Source organism: Zootoca vivipara, chromosome Z (assembly GCF_963506605.1).
Source record: "Zootoca vivipara chromosome Z, rZooViv1.1, whole genome shotgun sequence".
NCBI lineage: Eukaryota > Metazoa > Chordata > Lepidosauria > Squamata > Lacertidae > Zootoca > Zootoca vivipara.
In genome coordinates, this window is record NC_083294.1 from 31,037,996 (window position 1) to 31,063,500 (window position 25,505).

The 25,505-nt window shown below is 43.6% G+C and overlaps 2 protein-coding genes across 4 annotated transcripts; both read left to right on the forward strand.

Annotated features, from left to right (window-relative positions):
* The first annotated feature begins 5,614 nt into the window (after nt 1–5,614).
* On the forward strand, nt 5,615–8,440 carry RBMX2 (RNA binding motif protein X-linked 2). The gene is given in 7 exon segments (XM_035123187.2): nt 5,615–5,691; nt 5,989–6,104; nt 6,218–6,269; nt 6,682–6,811; nt 7,151–7,328; nt 7,880–8,231; nt 8,233–8,440. Coding segments are annotated over 7 exon segments (894 nt in total). The 5' UTR covers nt 5,615–5,686; the 3' UTR covers nt 8,294–8,440.
* A 2,265-nt stretch (nt 8,441–10,705) lies between these two features.
* Nucleotides 10,706–25,288, forward strand: SLC25A14 (solute carrier family 25 member 14). 3 transcript variants are annotated; one of them, XM_035123185.2, is made up of 9 exons: nt 10,706–10,903; nt 13,477–13,624; nt 13,842–13,936; nt 15,935–16,020; nt 18,928–19,023; nt 19,664–19,788; nt 20,931–21,066; nt 21,854–21,934; nt 24,368–25,288. In XM_035123185.2, the coding sequence occupies exons 1-9, from the start codon at nt 10,840–10,842 to the stop codon at nt 24,407–24,409; spliced, it is 873 nt and encodes a 290-aa protein (XP_034979076.1). In that variant the 5' UTR covers nt 10,706–10,839; the 3' UTR covers nt 24,410–25,288. The 3 variants fall into 3 exon arrangements, with proteins under 3 accessions (XP_034979076.1, XP_060126133.1, XP_060126132.1); XM_060270150.1 differs by lacking the exon at nt 10,706–10,903 and adding an exon at nt 11,196–12,405; XM_060270149.1 differs by lacking the exons at nt 10,706–10,903; nt 13,477–13,624; nt 13,842–13,936 and adding an exon at nt 13,945–15,454.
* The last annotated feature ends 217 nt before the right edge of the window (nt 25,289–25,505 follow it).

Sequence of the window (25,505 nt, forward strand, 5' to 3'; positions counted from 1 at the left end):
ACAATCCCCATCATCCCTGACCACTGGTCCTGTTAGCTAGGGATCATGGGAGTTGTAGGCCAAAACATTGGGAAGGCTGAAGTTTGGGGGTGCATGGTTAAAACTGTAAGCCTACACTTAAAACTTCCCCTCTCTTTCTCCTGACTGGCTGTTGGTTTCACCAGCTGTCACTGGTTTCTGAGTCACACCAGGAGGCAGGCCCAGGGCTTGACTGTCACAGCCTTGTCTATGAATGGTGGCTGTAAATGTTTTGGTCTCCTCTCTTCCTGACTGGATTAACCAGGATGCTCAGTACTGTACTGAAAAGAGCACTGCTCACTGACTTGAGTTGGAGCTGATCTCTGAGCTGATCAGTGTGAAAATTTCACCCATCAAAGATTGGCTGAAAGGTTGAAACCTAGTGCTCATTGATGTGTCACTTCCAATATTGCCAGTTTGCTTTAAAAGGCCTGGTTCCTAAACTATACAGTATTACCTCCTTCCTGATTTTCCACCCCACTGCCTCCAGCTGTCAATTAGCATTCAGTGGCATCTGATCATGCTCAGAGTCCTCAATGGTTTTCCCCTTTAGGGGTTTTTTCCCCACAAAGATAAAATGTTTTGTACTTTGTAAATCTTGGAGTTAACCTGATCCCGCTGATGCCTCCCTATCACACATGGGAAGTACCTTATTTTGGTTACATACGCAATGGCACTCACCACCTGAACATTAAAAATAGAGGGGATTGTGATACTTTCATCATAGAGATGGGGAATCCTGTTTTAATTTCTCTGCTCAGGCATAAAACTAGCCTGGGTCATCCCTGAGGAGTGTATTATTAATGTGGTTCTTCTCAGACCTGTCCGGCTCTCTGTGGGAGGAGAAACACCAGCTTGGGAAGGAACCACATAATTGATAGGGTCTGCATGGATCTTGTGAAACATTTTACTGGTGCATCAGCTTTTGTAGATTAGAGCAGAGATGGGGAACAAGCCACTCTCTATATGGGGATGGTGTATATTGGTAGAACATTTGCTTTGCATGCAGAAGATCTCAGGTTTAATGTCGACATCTCCAGGTTGAACTGGGAATGCCCCTGTCTGACACCTGGAGAGGTGCTGCAAGCCAGTGCAGCTACTGTAGACTAGGTGTAGGGAGCCTTTGGCCAGATGTTACTGAACTACATTAACCATTAGTCTCAGCAAGCACGGTCATTAGTTAGGGAATGATGGGAATTGTAGTTCAGCAACACCTGGAAGGGCAAAGGTTCCCCATACCTGCTGTAGACAACATTGAGCTAGCTGGACCAGTGGTCTGTCTCAGTATAAGGCAGCTTCTTGTGTTGCAATTGTGTTCGACTCTCAATTCCCATCAGTACCTGCCAGCATAGCCAATGGTCAGGGATGATAGGGTGTCAGGCAGAGCTTTCTGGGAAGGCTGTACCATAACCAGGATGCCACTCCCTGGTGCAGCCTTTCCCAACCTTGGGTCCGCAGATGTTGTTGGACCACAGTTCCCAACATTTCCGCCCACTGAGCCATGCTTTACTCCAGCAATATACGGAGCTTTAGTCCAGCAATATACAGAGACCCAAAGTTGGGAAAGGTTACACTAGTAGTAGTTTCCCGCTTACTTCATTTGATGGGGTCACTCAGAACAGGACCTCTGAAGGAGATCATAATGTTTAGGTAGGTACATATGAGGGAAGGCAGATATTCAGGTAACCTGGTCCCAATACTCTTGAGCTTTAAATATTAAAATGTTTTAAATTGGGCTTGGAGATTAACTGGGAGCCAGTGAGGCTGACAAAGCACAGGTATTGTATGGTCAAATATCTGCAGTTCTGGACCAAATGGGCCCCACCAAGCTCTGTCTGCCCTCAGCAAGCTCCAACCTGCCTGCCTTCCTATTTTAAACCAGTCAGAAGTGTGGTCAACTTTCTCCTCCACAGTCTAAATGTTGGCAGGAAGGAGGATGGGGCAAAACAATAATTGGTTGGCTCTGCCTATTATTGGCTCTGTATCTGCTATTCATTTTGCCTCGGTCTCTTGCTAGCCTTCCATCCTACCAGTCCAAATGGACACCAACCTTCCCTGTTGGTAACCATATGGACCTGCCCTGATACAATCACTGGAAGGGTGTGGTAGAGATTGTCCTGGGGAAAGGCATATCAGGAGCATCTGATATGCCCAGCAGCTTTGGTTCCTGATGCCACACTGCAAGAGGCCAGAATCCAAATAAGCCCAGTGAGGTAGTTGTTTCTGAGGGAGAGGTAAATGTTTAGAAATAGAACACTTATCAGGCACTGGTGATGTCATTGCCTGCTGAAAAGTACCGGTAATAGCTGGCTCTTTGTGAGGCTGGCTGCTGTTGCTCACATCTCATTGCTTCCTTCCTACTCACACCAGTTAGAAATGCCAAAGGAACTCTTTAGGCAAGCAGGACAGTGTTGTTTCTTTTACAAACATTTGTACAGTGCTTAGATTGTTAATAAGATGCCGAACTATAAAAACACAGTTTGTTGGTGTCATAAATTGCAGGACAAGGTCTTCAATGCTCCCATTCCAATCTGGTTAAAGTAGTAGTCTTCAACTTTTTCAGACCCAGAACCCACCCAACATGCCTTTGAGGACCCACTTCTTACTCTGATTACTATAGTATACCATAATTGGAGTGGGGGCTAGTGCTGCTGTCATTACTCACACCACCTTAGATCAGGCTATGACCCAGTAGTTGAGTTGAAGCCCAGTGAATTAAATGATACTTACACTAACTCACAAAAGCTACTAGTCTACAATTACTAGCTGGATGCAACATGTAGCTTGGTCCTCCAAGTGTCCATATTTTCCAGGGACAGTCCCAGGTTAACAGAAGTCATCCCAGTTTCTGATTTTATTCTGGAATGTCCCACTTTTCTGTAGGAAGTCTCTATTTTCATCGAAGAAATGTTGGAGCATATGATATAGAATGTTCCTATTTTCATCAGAGAAATGCTGAAGGGAATGGAGTTATGTGACCCCAAGCCAAGCAAATAAGTAACTATTGATATAGAAAATAGGGGTGGTTGGCTTTTCCTGCCCAACTCCGCAAGGGACTGAGTCCCCTAAGTGACCTCCACAGTCACTTACAAACACACTATTAGTCAGTGTTCATGGAAGACAATCTTATTCACCAAAGAAGAAGATCAGTCAGAGGTGAATGGATGGAGGCAGGATACAGTGAAAGCAAGGCAGATCTGTTTTTCTGTTGCAACAGAGTTCCCTCCCCTCCTTGCAAGGAGGTAATAGAGACCCAGGACAAAGTGTGCAGGAACCTTTAAAGGCTGTTGAAATTGCCAAGCCCTTAACCTAAGACCACCCTAAAATCAGCATAGATACATCATAGGAGGTGGTCTACAACAGAATCTTGTCAGCCAAGATACCTGATAATGTTTTGATTGCATTTCCTGGGCAGTCAGGCCAGGGGCGAAGGAAGGCGGTGTGACACCCGGGGCGGGTGTCGCTATGTAGGGTGTCACACATGTGCAGTACATAGTGGTTTGCCACCAGCGCCGGAATCATCTGCTCATGGCTGCAGCTGCACATGTGGCTGGGGCATGATGGCTGCTCGTTCAGCCGTGAGCCCCTGTGGGGTGACTTCTTGTCACCCCCTCAGACATGGAACCTGGGGCGAACCACCCCCCATCCCCCGTTGCGACACCACTGAGTCAGGCTATTCCTTTGATATGGTAAATACTTTAGTTCGATCTTCAGCCATCTCACTCCTTGCTTTTTCATGCAAGACCATTTACAGTCGTCAACAGCTATCAGTCAGTCAATCACCCATTTCCACCACCCTTCTGAGTGATACCCCTCCCCACCCTTTCTCTCTATATAAGCGTCTGGGGACTTCTGTTTCAGTGTATCTGAAGAAGTGTGCATGCACACGAAAGCTCATACCAAAAAACAAAACAAAGTCAGTTGGTCCTTAAGGTGCTGCTGGGAGGAATTTTTTTATTTTGTTTCGACTTCGTCAGACCAACACAGCTACCTACCTGTAACTAGAACTTTAGTTCCTGAATCTCTTACAAACTCACACCTATTAACAGTTTGCTCATCCTAACAGAAACTTCCCAGACTGAATTTGCAGGAAGGGGGTAAGCCCCCTAGATTCCAGGCAGTTTTGTTAATAATAATAATAATAATAATAATAATAATAATAATAATAATTTATTTATACCCCGCCCATCTGGCTGGGTTTCCCCAGCCACTCTGGGCGGCTTCCAACCGAATATTAAAAACAGTACAGCATCAAACATTAAAAACTTCCCTAAACAACATTCCAAGTGAAAATACAACTGGAAAGCTTTCCCCATTTCTTCCTATTGCAGAGGAATATTTGAGGTCACTTTGAGAGAGTCAAAATGGCTTCAGGATTGCTCTCCTCCTGTACTATTTCAAACATGTGGTTTTTATACTTACCGGTAGGTATGTGTGTTTACCTTGTGCATTTATGAACACTTATTCTATATTTGATATTTTAGAATTCTGATAAAGCTATACAACCTTTAGAAGACATCTGAAGGCAGCATTGTATAGGAATTTTTTTTAATGTTTAATGTATTATTGTGTTGATGTTATATATGTTGGAAGCCACCCAGAGTAGCTGGGGCAACCCAGTCAGAAGGTGGGGTATAAATAATAAAATTATTCTTATTATTCTTAATATGGAATAGGTCATAGGACATCCCTATTTTCATGGGAGAAATGTTGGAGGGTATGCATGTCCTGTTGAATTGCCTGGAAACTATTATTACTGTTACTATTATTACTAATTTCTTACCCACCCACCTTACCTACATACGGTCCTATGACAGGTTATAGGAAATTAACAATACAGTACTGTATTAAGAACAGTTTCCAACTGGACGAATATGTGTCCATTTTTTGATTGTTTTTAAACTCTTTTGTTTTGTTTGTGCTGTCTTGTAACTGTTTCTGCTTGTTTCTTTTATACTTTGTGCATTGCCTTGGACGGTATGTGGAAGGCAATTAATAACGTAACCTACTCTGACTCTCCAGTTTCTCCATGCAAAGCAGACGCTCTTTCCTAGGGCCTTTCCCTGAGGGGCTGCCTCACTTACTAGGAAATAATGCGCCTTGTACAATTTACACATGAGGAGCACAGCCACCAGTGTCACACATTTTTAAACACCTTGGTTTGAACACGTGAGAATTGAAACCTTCTGCATCTTAAAAAAAGGTTTATGAAATTTAAAAGCATTAAAACATGTTTATTGCATTGACATTTAGTTTGGATATATGCATATTATTTATTAATCAGAATTGGAATCGAAGCCCCGCGCTCCAGAGTAGTCCGGTCCCCCATTGGAACCTCCCATTACGAAGGACAGAAGAATTTACACCACAGGGATGTGAAGGGCTAGAGCGACACCACTTGGCCAATGGGCGGGTTTTCAAATTTCAGAACGGCTCTGTCAAGAATGCGTTCTACACTGTTTCTGTCTCTATCGTTCCATTGCATTATAAAGTCCCTAGAAGGCGGGTTGGGACAGCATGGCCGAGAGAGACGGAGCATCGGGATTGGTCATCTCGGCAGGAGGCGCCACCTATCAGGGACAGGAGGAGGCGGGACCACGCGTGCGCGGCCGCTCGGGCTTGTGCAAGGCTTTTTTGGGGTTGCACGCAAGAGACGAAGAGAACCCCCATGAAGTAAGTGAGCGGGCGGGGGTAGGGAGGTTTTGGTTTGGTATGGCGTGTGGAGGTTTGGGAGAACGAGCGGGGCTTCCCTTGGAATCAGCGCTCGGCCTTATAGATCGTTTTTCCGAGAGCCGAGATCCAGCCTGAAACGTGTGACTCCCTGACACGGAAGAGCACGTCTGGATTTGCACCAGATCGCTAGGACCACATACACTGGCGCGAATTGCTGGGACACCCTGCAGGGTGGTGAGGGTGCATGTGAAGTCTGTCCTGAACTCACACGGCTTTTGTTTCTCTCTCTTTCTGTAGTCCACTAACCAAAGTGAAGCTTATCAACGAGCTGAATGAGCGCGAAGCGCAGCTTGGTGTACAAGATAAGGTCTCCTGGCATGCTGAGTACAGCGACAGTGCCTGGGTGTTTGTGGGTGGGTGTCAAGCACAGAAGCAGCCTCCGATGCACAATCCCTGAAAGTATAGCAGTTTGTGCGACTTCTGCTGAGAACTGTACTTATTTCCTCCTCCCCTTTTTTGCTTCTAGGTGGTCTTCCCTATGAGCTGACGGAAGGCGACATTATTTGTGTATTTTCACAGTAAGTGAAAAATTGATATCTGATGTTGGAAGCCGAGAAACTTGTTTATTTAGGATTTTAAAGATGCAATTTTCAGTTAACACTTAATTCCCAAAGCAGCTAACTTTTTAAAAACATCTTACAAAATTACTTTTAAAACTGTTTTGTTTTTTAATAAATTCTATTTTTGCATTTTGTATTTTACATAAAAACATAAACAAATGAATTAAATATATAATGTTACCCAGTGTGGCAGTTAACATTCATGGATACAAATTTTGAAGCAGGGGTACACTCTTCTCACCTCTCTGCCTTGAGAAATTAAACCCTACATCAGCATTTGTGTTTTCTTAATATTTCTTGGCCTGACTTGTATCCTTCCATGTTTTCAGTGTGAAGCCTAAGTTATGTTGGTCTCTGTATTTCTTTTCAGGTATGGGGAAATTGTGAACATAAATCTGGTACGTGATAAAAAGACAGGGAAATCCAAAGGTTTCTGTTTCATTTGCTATGAAGATCAGCGAAGCACCATTCTTGCGGTTGATAATTTTAATGGAATAAAGGTGGGTTTGGCAATTGGAGACATAAAGTGTCTAGAATTCCTCTCTGTTGTACTTAGCTACTAGAGTCAGGCTGTGAAAAGTCCTCACTCTGGAAGATGCATTGAGTCACCAGACTCTTCTAGGAAGGGTTTGCAGAAATTGAGCATTTTCAATAGCCCTCAAAAGGACTAGTCATAGTATTTCATCAGGCATCTTAACATTCTATGAGTTTAGTTCTTATTTTGCTCCAGGCTTATGTCTTGTGGTGCCACTTCTGCCTAACTCTAAAGAAGAGGAGGATAAGAAGGTTGCCAGCTTAGATGTGTTTGTTCCATAATTGTAATGATTCTCTGTTCACAGATTAAAGGAAGGACAATTCGTGTGGACCATGTGGCTAATTATCGCCCACCGAAAGACTCTGAGGATATTGATGATGTAACAAAAGCTCTCAGAGAAAGAGGATGTGGTGCTAAAACACCTCCAAGTTCACCAGAGTCTTCAAAAGATAGTGAGGTGGTAGTAAAGAAACACAAAAAAGGTAACATCTATGTGTGTGTCTGAAAATTGTAAGTCTGTTTGAAACTCCCAAGTCTAGAAATATGAGCCAGCTTTTGATTCCTATAAATGACTAGTGTGCAAGGCAGTGAGAAAGCATGCTGGAAAGTCCAAACTTATGTCATCTTCCCTGCCTTTCTTTAGTTATAGAATGCCTTTTACCTGACTAGTTGTCAAATATCTGCTAGGATTGTCTAGCCTTTGTTTAACGGGTGGTTTGAGGAGGTGTGGGTGAAGGAACTGAAACAGATGGCTAGTCTTTATGTGTATTTCTCTTAAACTGTTGCCTTTGATCCTTACAATGTATAATGCAAGGTCAGCAGTAGGGCAGAACTGATACCAAGATTAAAAAGAGCCAACTGAATTTGGGGAAAGATGGGTTCTAGAAATGTTTCGTGTCCAAGTGTCTTGGGAATGTTAGGGCATATGACACACTAGGAAGAAGAGTTTTTCAGGAGAGAGCAGAAATAATGATGAACTTTAGTAGGGATGTGACAAACCTTTTTGACCTCTGTGTCATCTGTTCATCTAAAGAGAAAAGCAAGAAGAAGAAGAAAGAGAAGAGAGAGCACCGAAAATGTGCGAAAGAGAAACAGCTTGCAGACTCTCCTCCTTCTAAAACCAGGATCAAAGTGGAGAAGGAAGACCCAGGGTATGAATGGCATGCCAGTGCAAGTCAGCAGACCTGGAGTAGCACATCTGGGCACAAACATGCAAGCTTGGCACAACATGAACAGGATAAATATGAGCATGTGAGAGTGAGGTCTCGAGACAGAGCCACAGACAGGGACAGGCAAGAACAGAGAACAACCCACAGTGAAAAGCACAAGAAGGTAGATACTCCCAAAGAAAGGCCCCAAGCAACAGAAAGCAGAAGATCCTGGGAGTGATGGGGGAGAAGAAAAGCCCTGCAAGGAGGAGTCTTCAAGCCACCACAGACCCACCTGACCCTGTGACATGCAGGGAGCCCTGAATCCTTAGTGGAGTGAATGTTGTGTGCTGTTGTTGGCCTCTGTTTTTAAGTAACTTTTTATTGGGTTTTAGAAATAGAAATAATGAATTTTGCAAATAAATAGACCAAGTCTTCACATGTCATTTGTATATCACAATCTTGCACCTATTATTTCTCCACTAATCCCAATATCACATCACCCATATTTTTATGAGCAAGGGAGAATTAAACAATTTGAGCACTGGGAATTCACATTGCAAGATTCCTATACCAATAATCAACCTATATTTGGTAACCAAATAAAATTAACAGCTTTACAAATCTCACATTTTTTCCTGGAAACAATGAAAACACATAATAACGTCCATTGAATAAGCTGGACCTAGGACCAGAACCTTTTGCAGATTTTGTCCAAATCCAGAAAGTTGTAAGTGTGAATGGATTTGTAAGCCAATGTAAAGAGCAGAGATGTATTTAAAAACAAAACAAAAACAAAACATTGCTTTTATAGGACACCATTTATTTCCAAGTTCTCTAAGGTGCCCTACTAAGCTCGCTTATTGCCAGACATTAGGCCTGTCATGTTGCTGAATTAGCATGTGTTGTCATAGCTGTTTAGATTTGAGAGTCCCCATCCTCCAACAATTGGGCAAAGGTACAGCAAAGATTTTTTTTAATGTGTGGTCTGCCTGCTTGTTAAGTTTCCTTTGTCATTTGGACATATGGATTGGTGGTTAACATTTGAAATAATAATAATAATAATAATAATAATAATAATAATAATAATAATAAAATAATAATTTTGGAACAAATATAATTTTAGTTGCAATCAGCTGGCCCATAAAATTTTATAATATGCACCATCATTTATTTGTTTGCTGGAGCCTGGATAGCTCAGTCGGTTAGAGCATGGTGCTGATAACACCAAGGTTGCAGGTTTAATCTCTGTATAAGACACCTGCTTATTCATGTGATGAAAGGGGGTTGGGCTAGATGATCCTCAGGGTTGCTTCCAAGTCTTCAGTTCTCTGATTCTCTTGATTGTTATTCTTATAGTTTACTCTTTACGTTTAGTGGTACTGGAGTGCCCTCTACTGTTGAAAGAGGACATAAACCATGCTGTATCTTTTAGGTTTAAGTTAATTCAACTGCTTTTTCAAACTTGTGACATACCGTATGTAGCTTTATTATAGAAGTAACTGAACTGCAGAATTATAGCAAAACTGTGCAAAGCTTAGACTGGTGAAGGACACTACTGATTATTTGCCAAAATAAGTACAGGTATTAATATAATTACTTCAAATGTAAAGGGGCTAGGAAGGCCAATAAAATGCTCAGAATGGCAACTTATTTGTTCAAAATGGACATATAGTCTTTTTGCAAAAAACACATAAAACAGATTTTTAAAAAATACATTGATTCTTTTATGTTCCAATTAAAATCACCATCGGTTATTAACTCATTCGACGATTTTTCCCCCATTTTGGCCATAGGGTTCCCCCATTGTGATACTGTGTTCCATTAAAAATGCATTCAACAAAAATAAACCTTCCATTTACACCTTTCAGTACTTCTGTAGACAGAAAATTAAGTCATGAATGTATTAATAGGGCCACCCCTCTAGCTTTACTGGAGACACTTGCTATGAACCTGTATTGAGACCGAACTTTTGTGTTTATTGTCAAATACAGTTGACTGGAAACGAAGACCAAGGGTGATAAACCTGATACTGTACAGTACCAGTTTCTGAGAAAGGTTGTTCTCAAAACAGATTTAGTCAAGGAAAGGCATTCGAGATCTGACATAAATGTTTCCCCACAGAAGTCTGCCATGCGGGTCTTGCTGTTTTGTTCGTGCTCTACACAATTCTTGAGGTTTTAAATGTGAAAATGAAAGGAGTTGCTTTGATAAAAACACTGCAAAGGCCTAGAAAGGCCTTTCTTCTGTTGTGTAGATAGGTGGTTTGTTCCTTCCCAAATATCTGTAGTGATTATGTCCTCCTATACAGTATTTAATATGACCATCATCCTCTCATGCTGGCTAACAGGCAAGAGTGAAATCGCAAGAACCTACTGTAGTCCTAATCGCTACGCCACACACGGGTGTAGCCTTTTCCCACGTGCCAGGCACTCAACCCGCCCTGGCAGCCTCGACCCCTCCATTGTCTCTCCCGCTCATCTGTCAGGAATCCTGGCCAAGGGAAGGGGGCGGGGCGGATGGGCGTGACATCGAGCGCGCTGCATGGGCGGGGCAGGCCCCCCGCCGCCGCCGCTTTGCCATTGGCCGGATTTTATCCCGCCCCTTGAAAAACGCCCGCTTCACTTGTCCAGTCATAAGCTATGGGACTGTCTTGCGCATTTTATATCACGCGGGTAGCGAAATCCTTACTCCGCCCCCTCCCTCTCGCTTTTTGGCCTTTGCCGGTTGCCGTCGCCACTCTTTCTCCAGCAGGAGCGCCGCCGTGCGAAAGAAAGAGCGAGGCTGCTCTGGGAAAAAGGAGCGGGGGTGGGGGCGTCCCTGCCGGCTCCCTTCCTCAGCCGCAATGTCGGTCCTGAGCTGGAAGCCGTTCGTCTACGGCGGCCTGGCCTCGCTCGTCGCCGAGTTCGGTGGGTGAGAGGGGAAAGAGGGACCCGCGAGGTGGGTGGGGGCCCCCGGCCTGGGCGCACGCTCTCGCTTAACCCCGCCCCTTCCCCGTTACCGGGCAACAGGCCACGCCCTTTCTGGGGCCTAGTGTCTCCGGACTGTTGTCTGATACCGTTAGGAGGCTTTGTCCGACCCTTGCGGGCTTTCCCTTGTCTCCACCCTCTCACTGCTAATGGCGCATGCCGTTTTCAGTTCGGGCCATACCACTCTGCCAAAGAAGAGGGGGGTGGGGAAGCCTCGGTGGGGTGGGGTAGTCTTAGGAGCGCCAGCCTAGGACAGGGGAGATCACCTGCTCCGCATCTCCACCTGCCGGCGAAGCTCGCAGGGTGACCTTGGGCCAGTCGCGCGCTGTCATACCAGCCTACCTCGCAGAGTTGTTGTGAGGCAAAAGTATCTCTGTTGCTGGAGGGAGAAAATGAGGATCCGAATGTTAACACGGGGTGATCATTGCAAGGGTGGCTTATTGGAAATGGAAAGAGAAAGGGGATGATTGGGAATGTGGGGGAGGGAATAGTATGATGTAGGGGTTAAAAGTTTTGAATTAGAACTCAAGGAACCCAGGTGCCGGTGAAGCTAAGTGGATGACCTTGGGCCTAGCACTGTCGCTTGGCCTAGCCTACCTTGCAGGGCTGTAGTGGGGATGAGAGAACCACTTACACGGGTCTTGTGACCCTTGGAGGAAGGTGGGATATAGAGAGAAGCGCCTATGTTGCAGGGCCTCGTTTTTCATACAAGTTCAGACGAGAATTTGGTTTGACTCCTCAGCACAGAAGCTCTTGGGGTGACTTTGATCGCTATACGTTCACTCTACCTATGTGTTGTGAGGACGAAAATGGAAAAGCAGGATACAGTACAGTATTTTATGCCAATCTACACTCAAGAGGAAGAGTGGCAAAAATATAAATATATACAACAGTCGATGACTTGAGTCCATGGGTTGTTCCTGACTTTTCATTTTCTCCTTTCTCTCATCTTCCTCCCATTGAGAAGCTTATTAGCTAGGTTTAGGGACTGTGTATGCATGCATACTTTTAAAATATTTTAATTATAAACGCAACTAAATGTCCTTGTGGCACCTTAAGGAGTAAGTAGATTTATTTGTGACACACACTTTTGTCAATTGGAGACCGCTTTAGCTGCATGAAGTGTTATCACATCTATCTGTGTATGCATACATCATGCAAGTACACTTTGCTTTGTGTTTCTGTATGATAATTTATAAAGTGCCTAGTGTTTTCTAGGTGCTATACAAAGATTTAAAAGCAAAACACAGTTCCTGTATGTACACTTAAAGGCTAGCAGACATGTTTCAAAGGGGAAATGATAGGGAAGGAATAGAGAAAAAGCAAATTCAGGTATTAGTTCTTCATAGTTGCATAACTGTTCCATAAACAAATGAAACAGCCACTGAAAGAGAGTTCTCAAAGAGGAGGAGTCAAAAGACAGTCCCAGCAGAGCTGATGAGGTGGGCCTTCCTGTCTTCTCCCTTTCAAATCAAGTGTATACTATATCTTACTGACATCCATAAATTACATGTGTGCATATAGACACAGTTTTTAAGGTATCAAACAGCACTTCAGCTCTGGTTCTTGATAGGATGCAATTAAACACTAATTCATTAATTTATTTACAGTGAATAGCAAAACAGATTAATTCCTTATGGCAAAGTGTATTGGTTTCTGCCTTCTTGAGCTGTTCAGATGTGACTCAACAGTGTGCTGTAGCTCAGTTGGCAGTTATCAAACCCTGGAAAATTGTACCAATCAGTGTAGACAATGTTGAGCTAGATGAACGAATGTTCTGACTGTATAAGGCAGCTTCCTATGTTGCTTATAATCCTATATAATAAAGTCCCTGTGTCTCTGCGTCCAGTCCCTGTGTCCACATAATGCGCATGTGCCCCACGGACACAGGGACTGGACGAAGAGGCGGGGCGTACACGCGCACGCGCTCTCTCCCCCCCTCAACCCTCTGCCTCCTGTTCCCCTGCGGCGGCGGACCAAGATGGCGGCATCGGGACCCGATGCCGCCATCTTGGTCCGCCGCCTCCGCCTCCTGACAACCCTACCTGGCCCGTGGGAGGAGCGGCGGGGCCGCGGCCTTCCCTCCCTCTCTGTGCTCGGCCGCGGGACACGACGGGAGAGCGCTTCATTTATTCGCATTCCTGGCGCGCCCCGCGGCCAAGCGCAGAAAGGGAGGGAAGGCCGCAGCCCCGTCGCACCTCTAGCGCCCGTTTTCTTAACGGGCTGAATGAGACTAGTGCCTTAATAAATCTAGTGCCCTTGGTTGGTTTTGGTGGAGTGTGGGAAGCAGATGGAAGAAATACATATCTGTTTGGATGGCTTAGTTCAGTACAGGCAATACTTGTGCTTTGTAGGAAGGAATAAGTCAATGAACTTGATTGAATCCTAGTCAAATATGCAAATTGTTACAGAGCAGCTAGTGTTGGCATGGATTTGGGGCAGGGTTGACCAATCAGCATCCTTCTCAGCCCTCACTGTGGTGTCTGAACTGAAGTCTCGTCTCTTTTTTATAGGGACGTTTCCTGTGGATCTCACCAAAACACGACTTCAAGTCCAAGGCCAAAGCATTGATGCTCGTTTCCGTGAGATCAAGTATCGGGGCATGTTTCATGCCTTGTTTCGCATCTCCAGGGAAGAAGGCATTCTCGCACTCTACTCTGGGTAAAGCTCTGTTCCTCTCTTTTATGTACAGTAACCACACCATGCTTGAGGCATCTTCCCCATCCTTTAAATTGAGGTTTCAGAACTTGTAGATAGCAAGAGTCAAAACTGTGTACTGTAATTGGAATGCTAGGGGAACTCAGCCAAAAAACCCCAAGGAGGAGTGATGCTCCTGCTTTGCTGAGTGAAACTTAACTGTCTTCTTCCCCCACCACAGGATCGCTCCAGCCTTGTTAAGACAAGCATCTTATGGCACAATAAAGATTGGTATATACCAGACTTTGAAGCGACTTTTTGTGGATCGATTAGAAGGTTAGTTTGCCAAGAAAACAGTGTGTGCCTTTTTTCTTAATCTATAGGGCCATGTATATTGATGATGCCGTACTATAAATAATTTATCTGGTTTGGGCTTCCTCTTTTATGTCTGTGGCCTCAAATCCTTAAGGTGGGAAAAAGGGCTGCATTAGTCCACTGCAAATAGATGATGGAACTGCACTCAAAGGTGTTCTAGAAAGACTCAACATATTTCAAGTTATAAAGTTTACTCCTCAGGAGTAGCTTTATTTTTTTACTTCTGTTCTTTCAAGGGAGAGTGAGCCACATTTCTCTCCACTTCATTTGCTGTCTTTGACATTTTCTACAGCGTCTTTAGATGCAATTGCTCTTGTTGGTCATAATTCAGGTTTTTTTAAAAAAGTTCTCACTTGATGTTTGTTTATCAGTGGCTATTATATGAGATTGGGCCCTTTGGTGTATGTATACTAAGCTAAGCATGCAGGGATGATTCTATTACATAATTTAATTTGTATGCCACCTTTCCACCGTTCAAGCCATACTCAAGGTGGCTTACAATACAAAAAATACAAAACTGCAGCATAATGAAAGTAGTAAAAAACAAAACAAAAAAACCCAAACTGAACACTTTCCGCATAAATCACAAGATCTAAAATAAAGACACCCCCCCAAAAAAAAACCACCCCAAGCAACACCCCAGCCTGAGATCTGTTCAGCAGCTTAAGCTTTTGTAGCTGGAGTCAGTTAGGACCTGGCATTCCCAGACCAGGTGGAAAAGGCTTGCAAGGCAGAGAGCAGGTCTTTCAGGTCTCACAACAATATAAGCATGTGAAGGGGCTCATGCATACATGGACTAATCCCACCCTCTGGATACTGGCATACATGGTTGACATGCGCTACTACCACAGCCAATGCACAACTGACATCAATCTGAAAGGATTTCTGTGTATGCATTTATGCACACACATAGATGCACTACAAATAGCACCTGCTATTCCTGGAGTCTGGCAAAACTGGAGTGATACTTGAGTGTTGGGGGAAGAGATGCTTTTTCCTGGAGGTAGGTGAGGTGTTGTAGCCAGTCATGTTGTGATTTTCATTCAAACAACTGGCTGTTACTTAGCTTCATCTTGGTCCATTTCCTGGCAGCCTCTCTAGTACTTCCTGCAATTCAGAATCAAGTTCCTGGGCAGCACTGTCCTCTTGCTTTCCTTTTGGAAACTTGGAGCTTGGTACTGTTTGTTGTTGTGGACTCTGATTAAGCTGGTAGTCCTGCCACCCCTGGGCTCCTGATGGAGAAACCATAGCATAGCTTGAGTTCCTCTAGTACTTGCAACTGTAGAATGTAACATAACTTACTAGAATCCAGCAACATGCCTCCTTGTCTCTTGGCTGCCCAACACAGTTGCCTCTGTCTATGCCTGCCACGTGTGGTGTGTCATGGTCTCTCTGCTTCTGGGTACTATTGTCCTAAATATTTGTTTCCCTTCAGGCCCCACGCAGCCGTTGACCCGGTCTCCTTTGGAGAGCGCTGCGGTCAGTACCACTGCCCTTCCCAGCATTAACTCTGCTCTAACTCTTGGCTTTTACTTTCTGAACTAATGACCTAATCTCCTTTGCTGGTTTTTTTGGTCTTGGGGATGGCTCTTCTAGGTTTTGGTAGAATCCTCCCCACCCCTGCCATCAAAATTCTTTTAACATTGCCCCCATGGGATTGGATGGCATTTCTTTAGACAGATAAGTGTCCTGAAGAGCAAGTTAATTGGTAGTGTGCTCCTGTGCTCTCATTGGTCAAGCTGCAGAAGTACTTTCATTAGAATCCAGAAGTGTCACAAGGCTGTTCTTGGTGCCATAGGCCCAGAAGAGAAAAAGCTGGAAAGCTGGAACTCTTGGTCTTTATGTAGCATTACATCTTTGTTGTCTTTGTTTTTCTTCCTAAAATACTCTCTTGGTCTTCCTCCTTTGGGGTCCATTCTGGGGTTATAACTCCCTCTCCAAACTCCTTCCTGTTTGCAGATGAAACATTACTACTAAATGTCTTATGTGGAGTTGTGTCAGGGGTGATCTCCTCTGCGCTGGCAAATCCAACAGATGTACTGAAGGTAAGAGGGACCTGCTGTTATTTTGCTTCTACAATCCTTAGCACTGCCATAACTGCTACTCCATGTTTGTCATACTTTTTGACCACACCCGCAACAACAAAGGGAGGAGACCGAATACAATTTCACATTAGTGTAACTTATGTTACACTTTTAAGTTAGACACATGAAGACCAGTAGTCCTCAGCCTCTTCTGGTGAGCCTTTAACTACAGCCTGTTATCTTGTTCTAAAACATTTAATGAATTTTATATTTATTTAAAATGATGATGGATCTATGCATATTTGGTTTTAATTCGTTTGGGGATTCTTCAATATGTTTTATCATTTTTATTTGTATACTGTTTGGAGTATTTCTGATTAAGCAGTTTATACACTTTAAATACAGTAAGCCCACAATTTACGTGGTGGCTACATTCCTGGGATCACCCCTAAAGCCAAAATCACGTGTATAGTCAAAAGCCATTGGGTTCAGTTGGTGGCCAGGATTGCCAATGTAAATTTCCCCAGAAACCGCCCCCCCTTTCCACCCCTTTTAAATTCTTAAAATATTACTTTGCACATAAAGCTGAATGTGGACAAGTTAAATGTGCATAAATTGCAGGCTTATTGTAAGACTCATTTTAACCCTCTGCAAGCTATATTTTTCTGTCTTCCTGCTTCTTTCTCTCTTGGGTGATCAGAAGCAAAGGAGGACAGCAGTGGTACCTGTGCAGAAGAGGTAATTTAAGCAGGTGCTGCTGATATTTGAGGGATAAGAAAACCCACACAATGGTTTAACAGTAGTGGAGGATTGCCTTCCTTGCACCTGGTCACATTTTCAATTCAATATACTTTATTCGACTGATAGTCAGAAAGAAAAAAACATTTCTCAATACAAATATAAAAATATAAAACTGAAGGCATCAGAGGGATACATAAAAATATAAAACTAAAGGCATCAGAGGGATACATAAATGGGGTATGACCGCGCTACTAAACCTCCTACAGGTAACCCACATCAAGACATTTGATTATACGTTTCCGACACTTGAGCGCCAGGAAGAGGAATTTAGTCACCGAGAAGGTTATTTTCCCAGTGGGGTTGTTTAGCGAATATGCTGCCTGTCGTTCTCTTAGTCGGAAACTAAACTGAGATAAATATGGGGTTATAAGATATTGCCTTAAATCATTGTAAAAGGGACAACTCAGTAAAATGTGTTCCGTGGATTCTACCTCACCCAAGGCACAATGGCACATTCTCTGACCGTATGGGACTCCTCCAAATCTTCCCCTCAAAACTGCCGAATCTAGGACATTCAGTCTAGCCACTGTAAGTAGTCTGCGGTATTCCACATAGTGGATATCTGTCAGGTAACGGGCTGGTGCAGTCCGATACACCTGCTCCCCTAAAAACATCCCAGATTTCACGCGGGCTATGTCCTCCTGTCTGGCAATATCCCCCAATCTCTGAGCGATCAACGCTTTAGCGTGGCTGTACGTCATGGACTCAATATAAAGGGAGGACAGACCGCACTTTTGCACTTCCTCTACCACTTCCCTTTCCCATGGAGATTTAAAATTATCCCTCAGAATCAGGGGGGCCAAACCCATCGGTCTGAAACATAGTTTGAGCCATAGCCATAATTTCGTTTTCAGGGCCACATACCTAAAGGCTTGGCAACCGGTCTCCAATCTCATGATTGCACCTGCAACAGAAGGGGGGATCCTGAGAATGGCCCTGAGGAATTGTGATTGGATAGATTTCAATCTTACAAAGTCCCTACCCAAGGCAATGCCCACCAGAAGTAGTGGGAGAACTTTCATTTTAAAGAGTCGCAGGGCAACACCCACTGTTTGTGCCTGTTTCTTGGAATACAGGGATCTAATCAACAGAGCTGCTTTAGAAGCATTTGTGGCTATATATTCTCTGTGTGCCAAGAAGGACCTGTTTGATCGAACTATCTGACCCAGGTATTTGAAACAACTAACCTGCTCTATGGGAATATCATTAATTGACCACAAATTAGGTTTTGGTTGAGCAGCAAAGACCATTATTTTGGTCTTGGCATAATTAAGATGGAGCTCGTGTTGGGTCACGTATTTATGAAGAGCTCGAAGCATCCTCCTTAACCCAATGGGGGAGGTAGCTAAGAGGGCCACGTCATCCGCATACAGGAGGACATTCAAGGCTCTACCTGCTAATTTTGGCGGGTGGAAAGCAGCATTGGTTATATGTGCCACTAGTGAGTTAATATAGAAATTAAATAGGGCAGGGGCAAGCAAGTAGCCCTGTCTTACCCCTCTAGTGGTGGCAACCGGATTAGAGACTAGCCCCTTGCCATCTAGCCTAATTCTCAGGAAGGTATTTGTATGCAAATTCATAATCAGCAAAAGGAGGCGGCGGTCGATAGATGTTGCTGCCAGTTTTGTCCATAGCTGGTTCCTGGGGATTAGATCAAAGGCCTGCTTAAAGTCGATAAAGGCGACGTGGAGGGCTTTTAGGCCTTTGCCAGCATATTTGTCGGCCAGATGGTTCAGGATTAGAATTTGGTCTGTTGTCGATCTTCCAGGGTGGAAACCCGCCTGTTCCTCTGTGATAATATTATTGCTCTCCATCCAGATCATTAATTTGGTCACATTTTCTGTCTCAAACCTCTTTTCCAACCTTAAGCGCGCACACACACACAAAGTTTGTGGTGGTAATATCATATTAGTTTACAGCATGACCCATCCATATGCCTTGGCTCACTAGTTCAAGACCAGCCATATACAACAAATGGTTTTGATACCATGCTAGACAGCTGCTTCATGCTTAGATTTTTGGGTTTACAAGCAGTTTACTTTGGATAACAGGTCATTCATTACTTTATCAGAAATGTTGATTCATTTCTCTTAACTGGGAAGTCTCTTGCTCATCCCTCTCTTTTAGATCCGAATGCAGGCTCAGGGCAGTCTGTTCCAAGGAGGAATGATTGGAAGCTTCATAGACATCTACCAGCAGGAAGGCACGCGGGGGCTATGGAGAGTAAGTGCTTCTTTTGTACACATGCTTTCTTTCTTTCTTTCCTTCCTTCCCTCCCTCCTTCCCCACCGACGACTACTCCTTGTAGTGCTAGCATCCCATCCATCTATCATTTGCTTTTTAAAAAATTCTTCAGAGAACAAACTTTTTATAGTGAGACTTATCAAGGATAATATGGGTTTCTGTATTTTGGTTTCCTAACTTATGTAAAATCCACGTTGTTTTTGGTATAGTGAGTGTGTTGCAGATTGAATTGGCTAATATTCCTGGTTTGCCTTAGTACCAGCATGTATTCCTTAAGTATAGTGCTCAAATTACTGGGGTGTGTGTGCAGAGGTAACCTTACCCGGTACCTTTTCAGATGTCCTCATTGTTTACTATTTAAAGAGATTACTGAGGGAAGCCTGATTTTGCTACAACTAAAGAGGAGTCAGGGGGTAAGGCTAATGGATTTCATTAAATTCTCCCCAACTCTTCTGTCATAGTTTGAGAAGTGACCAGTGTTCTTCCTATGGTTGTCTTAAGGCATGGGTTGGCAAACTAAGGCCCGGGGGCCGGACCCAGCCCAATTGCCTTCTGGATCCAGCCCGTGGAAGGTCTCTGGTGGCAGCACTATTAACTATTAAGTCTTTTCATTTGGCAGGGTGTAGTCCCTACTGCTCAGAGAGCTGCCATAGTGGTGGGAGTCGAATTGCCAGTCTATGACATCACCAAGAAGCACTTGATCCTGTCAGGAGTTGTGGGGGACACAATCCTTGCCCACTTCATGTAAGTATTGATCAGTTTGCATGTATAAAGTGAATGTAAACATACTGTAGTGCTGTGGTGGGGAGATCACCTCTTCCCACCATCAGATCAATTTTCTGATGAGCAGAGGTGATGATAACTCCTTCTCAGAGGCTGGTCTGCATGAATCAGCTGAGGATATGAGCTCTGTGAAGAGGGGGGAGCAGTATTGTGTGGGTACATCTACTTTTGGTCACACCTATTAATGGCATGCGGCCCCTGGAAGATTTGTCAAAGGTGAATGTGGCCCTTGGACTTTACACTTCTGTGCTGAAGTTTCTCATTTTCATTGCCTGAGGAGTGAGTGTTTTTTTTAATGTTTGTGTCATGGAAGTACCCATCTAACATAAACACAGATAAATTAAGAAAAAACAGCTACTAAATCATCTGTAGGCACCTTACATTCAATTCTGGCAGGCACCTCCTCTTTCCCCCTGCTCATTCTGAGCACTGGAGACTTGCCACTTCTCAGAAGACAAAGGGGAAATAAAAAGAGAAAATGCCCCATCGCTCACTTCATGCTGGAAATGAGAGGCAATTACATACAATGTCTAATTTATCTCCACATAGGGGTAAACAATGTAGTAAATAGCAGTGGCACTCAACCGCTCTGTCATGTGAGTCCAAATAAGTTATTACAACATGACAGAGCGGTTGAGCGTCACTGCTATTTACTACATTGTTTACCCCATGTGGAGATAAATTAGACATTATATGTAATTTTCTCAGCAGGTTGCGTTTTTTGTGGTTTATGCTGGAAATGAGAGGCAAGCCCTGCCCTTCTCCTGAGTCCTCAAGCACATACAGAGATCTCTGGAACAGAAAGGGCCTCATCTCTAACTTCTTACCAGATTCTGGTCAGGAGCAATCAGGACAGATCTGCACTGCTTCTAACTTTTACCAAAGCCAGTGCCAACTAATCCTGGACCTACTTTAAGTTATCTGTGTATACCGGAAGATTTAGGGGAGAGGGGCTGGTAACCAGAAAAAAATTGTTCCTGTGCACATCACCTCCATTATGTCAGTCTTGTTTCTAGAAGCAGTATATTAAGAATGGGAGGAATCTACAACCCTGAATTGCTTCCCCTGGAGTGCAAATGTAACCTCGTGTATTCTCTATTTAGTTCCAGTTTTACATGTGGGCTGGCTGGTGCCGTTGCTTCAAATCCAGTGGATGTGGTGCGGACACGTATGATGAATCAAAGGGCCATTGTGGGGACTGTTGACCTCTACAGGGGTACACTGGATGGTCTGGTAAAGGTAAGCTTTGTAACAGAGTCACTTTTGGGTCTTGAAATGTCAGGGACAAAATGGAAGATGGGTTAAAATCCTAAAAGTCCTTTGAGGTTGCTCGTATAACATTAAAATAATTCAGTGATGTGTGTATGGCAAGTGAGGTTTCTCCAAAAGCTAATTAACATCCCAGTATTATGCCATCCATTCACAGTTTGTAGAAGCAAACAGTATAAAGCAGCCTCTTTCAGTCAGTCCCTTTCTTCTTTACTACTTTTTAAAAATAAAATAAATACAGATACAAACTGATCAGTGATTTGGTGTGTATGTAGGGATTGCGCTTTTTCCAGGACAAGGATGAATGACAAATCTACTGGGAACTTCTTGTGCCTTCTAAATGAAGGAGACTTGCACGCAAGCACATGTTTGTGTATTCCTGGAAATTCTTGTGCCTGCCTCCAAAGCTAGCCACTGGGACTTTGCCTGCAGTTAAAACACTAGAAAGAGCAAAGGCATGTAATGAGCAGCTGGAGGAGATAGCAGGTTCCTGTGGTGCTCCAGATGTTGCTGGGCTACAAAGTCCCATCATCCCTGACCCATTGGACATTCTGCCTGGGAACGATGAGAGCTGGACTTCAACAGCACTTGGAGAGCTACAGGTTTCCCACCTCTGAACTAGAGATTATCTAAAAGCTGAATATCACCCTGTAACAGAAAGCTAATTGCTTTCTGTTCTGCCATATAGCTCCAGGCCTTTGAGAGAACTGGTAGGTTGATCACAGTGGATCCTGAAAATTTTCTGTCTCCTTCCCAGACATGGAAAAGTGAGGGCTTCTTCGCGCTTTACAAAGGATTCTGGCCAAATTGGTTGCGGCTTGGGCCCTGGAACATCATTGTATCCTTTAACGTGTGTGACCTTGGTGGGAAAGTAAAGTTGGAGAGAGTTCTCAAAGCAATTATCCCATAGTAGTCTTTCTGGAGTTAGATATTAGATCACAGCTAGACAGATCTTGCAACAATGACGTATTCTCATTTCACTTTCAACTGCAACTAAACCAAACTGTTGTTTAAAGGTGAATGCCCAGTGCGTGATGCAGGCTGCTAAAATTGCAAGGGCTTCACTTTGCTCCTTGTTTGTTGCTGCTAGGGACCAAGCCATGGTCTGGTTTAGTTTTGGTTCTGAACCTGGGCTTGTGGGTTCACTGCTCTCTAAACAAACCGTAAATGGTAAGACAATAACAGTCTTTGGTTACAGTTCGTGGTATACTTGTGGAGAGAATTAGACTACTAACCTACGTTAAGATGTAATGCTAAGCCACACTGCAGCTTAGTTTCCAGCAGCATGGCAGGAACAAGGAAAGAGTCAAGCTCCTGTGATTTCATCACTGTGTGTGCTTTCAAACTGTACAGTCGTACCTCTTCTTTTCAAATAATATTGATTAATTTTCAAACATTTTGACACAAAAACAGAAACAGAAAAGCAAAGATAAAACATAATCAAAAAAGAAAAAAAGAAAAAACATATCAATTCATTACATTAACTTGACATTGTGGACTTCCTCGATTCCCCCCACACTGGGTCCATTTATTAAATCTAAATTAAGCAATTTTCCTTTATCATCTTAAATCATTCTGACACAATTTTTCCATTATTTCCCAACCAATTCTAATCTACTCAAAGAAAAAAAAAGATACTGGCTATCCTCAACCGATAATTCATTAATTAATTCAAATCTAACTTTATTTCCCATCCATCTCTAATTCTTCCTTTAGCCTCACAATTTATACCCCCAATTTTTTTCCATACATTCAAATGTTATTTCTTCTATCATAATAGCCTTTAACCGCATTTATCTAATTCTACCCCCCTTCCCCTGGACTCCGGATCTTCCGGATGTATCAACCAGCCTCATAAAACGTTCCAGTTTCGGACCATCTTAATCAGAAAATAACCCATTGTTGCTCCTCAGCCTATTCCCACTCTTTCGCCACCTGTCCACCACTCTCCCTTCTTTGTTCCCTGCTCTCCCCCCCCCCAATTTTCTAACTGTAGAACAATACCACCCAGCTATGTTTCCACTTTTCAGGCCTATCTCAATTTTTTTCTAATTAAGCTCAGGCCCCAGCATGGATCCTGCCCTCCCTCCAGTCATACCTCTTTTTGTGAATGCTTCATGTTGCGTTTTTTCCGGTTAAGAACGTGGCAAAGCTGGAAGTGTTTACTTCTGGGTTTCGGCGCATGCACAGAAGCGTTCTGTGTGGTTTGCGCATGCACAGAAGCACTGCTCTGGTTGCGGACTTTTCAGGGAGCGAACGGCACCCCGGAACGGCTCGTACCACTGTACTTTAGTTTAAAGTGGTATGCAAACCATGCCACTGTACATTATGGGAATTGTGAGACTCTGGGAGCTGAAAGGACCTTGTTTTTCATTTTAAAACAAACAAACTGGTCCTCATTGTGTCTGCTGGAATTATTTACTCTGTGTAGTCTTTCTGTGCTACACTTTTAGCTCCATTTTTAGCCAAATTGATATTTTCTCAGGGGTGGGTAGTTGGGGCCCTTTTCGGCTTTGGTTTTTTTTATCTAGGATGTACTAAACAGTGGCGATACAATTACACTGAGTGGGCAAGGGAAAGGCTGCAGAACAGTGGTCAAGGGGGCCATAGGTACCACATAGCACAGCTTAGAAGTAGCAGAGCTCATGCTTTGCATGCAGAGGTTTCCAGTTCAATCCTGGCAGCTCCCATTTGAAAAAGGACCACTAGTAGTCAGAGACAGGAAAGATCTCTGCTTTCAGAATAGTGGTATTTCTTGGTATAAGGGAGCTTCATATGTCAACTGTGTATTTGGACTATATGTATAACCCAGATTTCTCACTAGTCTGAAATTGGGGGGAGGGGTGATGAAGCATTACTCTAGCTGTCTAGCATGACCAACACAGGTGGGAAACAGGCGTTGTAGTTCTCAAGTTGCAGAAACAATGAGGGAAGTCCTAAAGATATTTATTAGCTGGGCGGTAGTACCAGTCTCTAGACTTCTGCAATTCTGACTGTGGAGCTGCCTCATTACTTGGGTGAGAAAGTGGCTTCTCTGATATTTCATGAGTGAATAGTTGCAGATGATTAGCCAAAGCAGGTGTTGGTTGAGGGTCTTCTTGTCCCAGCAGCTCCAAGTCGAAAGCACTTATGACTGGATTGCCCTTCTGTTTCATGGTTTGAAATAGAAACCTATAAAGTGGATGCTTAGCTGCTATGAGACTTGGGACAGGGAGCAGGGTGTGGAATGAAAAGCCAATTCCTTGAGGGCATTTCTTTAACTTGTTGGCAGTTTTTTATCACCTACGAGCAGCTGAAGAGGCTCCCTTTCTAGGGGCCAGATTGGATTGGTGATTCAGCTGCCCTTCTTGCTCACCTCCCCTGTTCCTGCATCTTCATGTCTTCTTGCCTATGCGGACTGAGGCCTACCATCCCCACTCCTGAATGCTCAGGTCTCGGGAGCAAAGCTTGGATGAGAAGGGGGATGTTGGGGCCAGTGATATTCAGTGCTTTCCCATGAAGGGAAGGTTGGAGAGCAAGGGGGGAGAGAGAGCATAGGGCTGAGTCTGTATCTTCTGTGAAGAGCTGTGTGAGTTTGAGGTCTTTCAGAGTGCAGCTTATTGCAATGTGGATTTTGCAGTAAGCTGTGCCTTCCCCTTAACTTGTGTGCAAGGGGGAAATTAAAAGGAGCTGCTGCATTCCCTTCCACTGTCATGTTACCTTAATAAACTATTTATTGGAGCTATGTATGTGTTTTGTGTTTTTCAGTATTGTAAGTTTGGTGCTGGAGGAGGCAGCCTGTGAACGAGAACAGCTGCTCTTAGTAGACACAAAAAAAAACACTAAAAAGTTGTACATCCAACTGCCCTCTTCACCAGCCCCCAAGGTGGCATTGTCACAGAATGTCTGAATTCACCAACTCCTAAAGCTGCACTGCTGTGATGACGCAAAATGTTGGTGAACATTCTAACTATTGTGAAGAAAGGATCAGTTTTTGATTCTATAAATTGCTTAATGTTCAGATTCAATGCTGCTGCCCTAGGAAACTGGAAAGTCACTTTGACTCGGATGATGATTCATGCTTGCCTAGTGATGAAGGAAGCCTAGAGAACTGAGGAGAACAGAGTAAAGATGATCAGAATGTCCTGTGTTGATTTGAAATAACCAACCAAATGCATGGCTGTATATTGCTATTAAATATGTTTTTCTTTCACTAGTGTCCTTGAGTTTGTTAAAAGAGGGAAACCTCTTGATCTGTACTGTGTTAACCCTCTAAGGGGGAAAATTGACCTCCCAGGAATGATACATCAAGGAAGTTCCTATGCGTACAGTTATTGAAGATGGGAAAAAAGGATTAAAGAGTCTATTGCATACAGATGGCGAACAAATATTAATTTCAGGCAAATAAATGGCTTTTTCAAGGATGTGGA

What these genes read in the sequence shown, in the direction of transcription:
- SLC25A14 (XM_035123185.2), top strand. Translation starts at nt 10,840, where the DNA reads ATGTCGGTCCTGAGCTGGAAGCCGTTCGTCTACGGCGGCCTGGCCTCG. An exon ending in ATCCAACAGATGTACTGAAG is followed by an intron (nt 16,021 to 18,927) that starts GTAAGAGGGACC and finishes CCTCTCTTTTAG; the next exon opens with ATCCGAATGCAGGCTCAGGG. An exon ending in GCACGCGGGGGCTATGGAGA is followed by an intron (nt 19,024 to 19,663) that starts GTAAGTGCTTCT and finishes TTCATTTGGCAG; the next exon opens with GGTGTAGTCCCTACTGCTCA.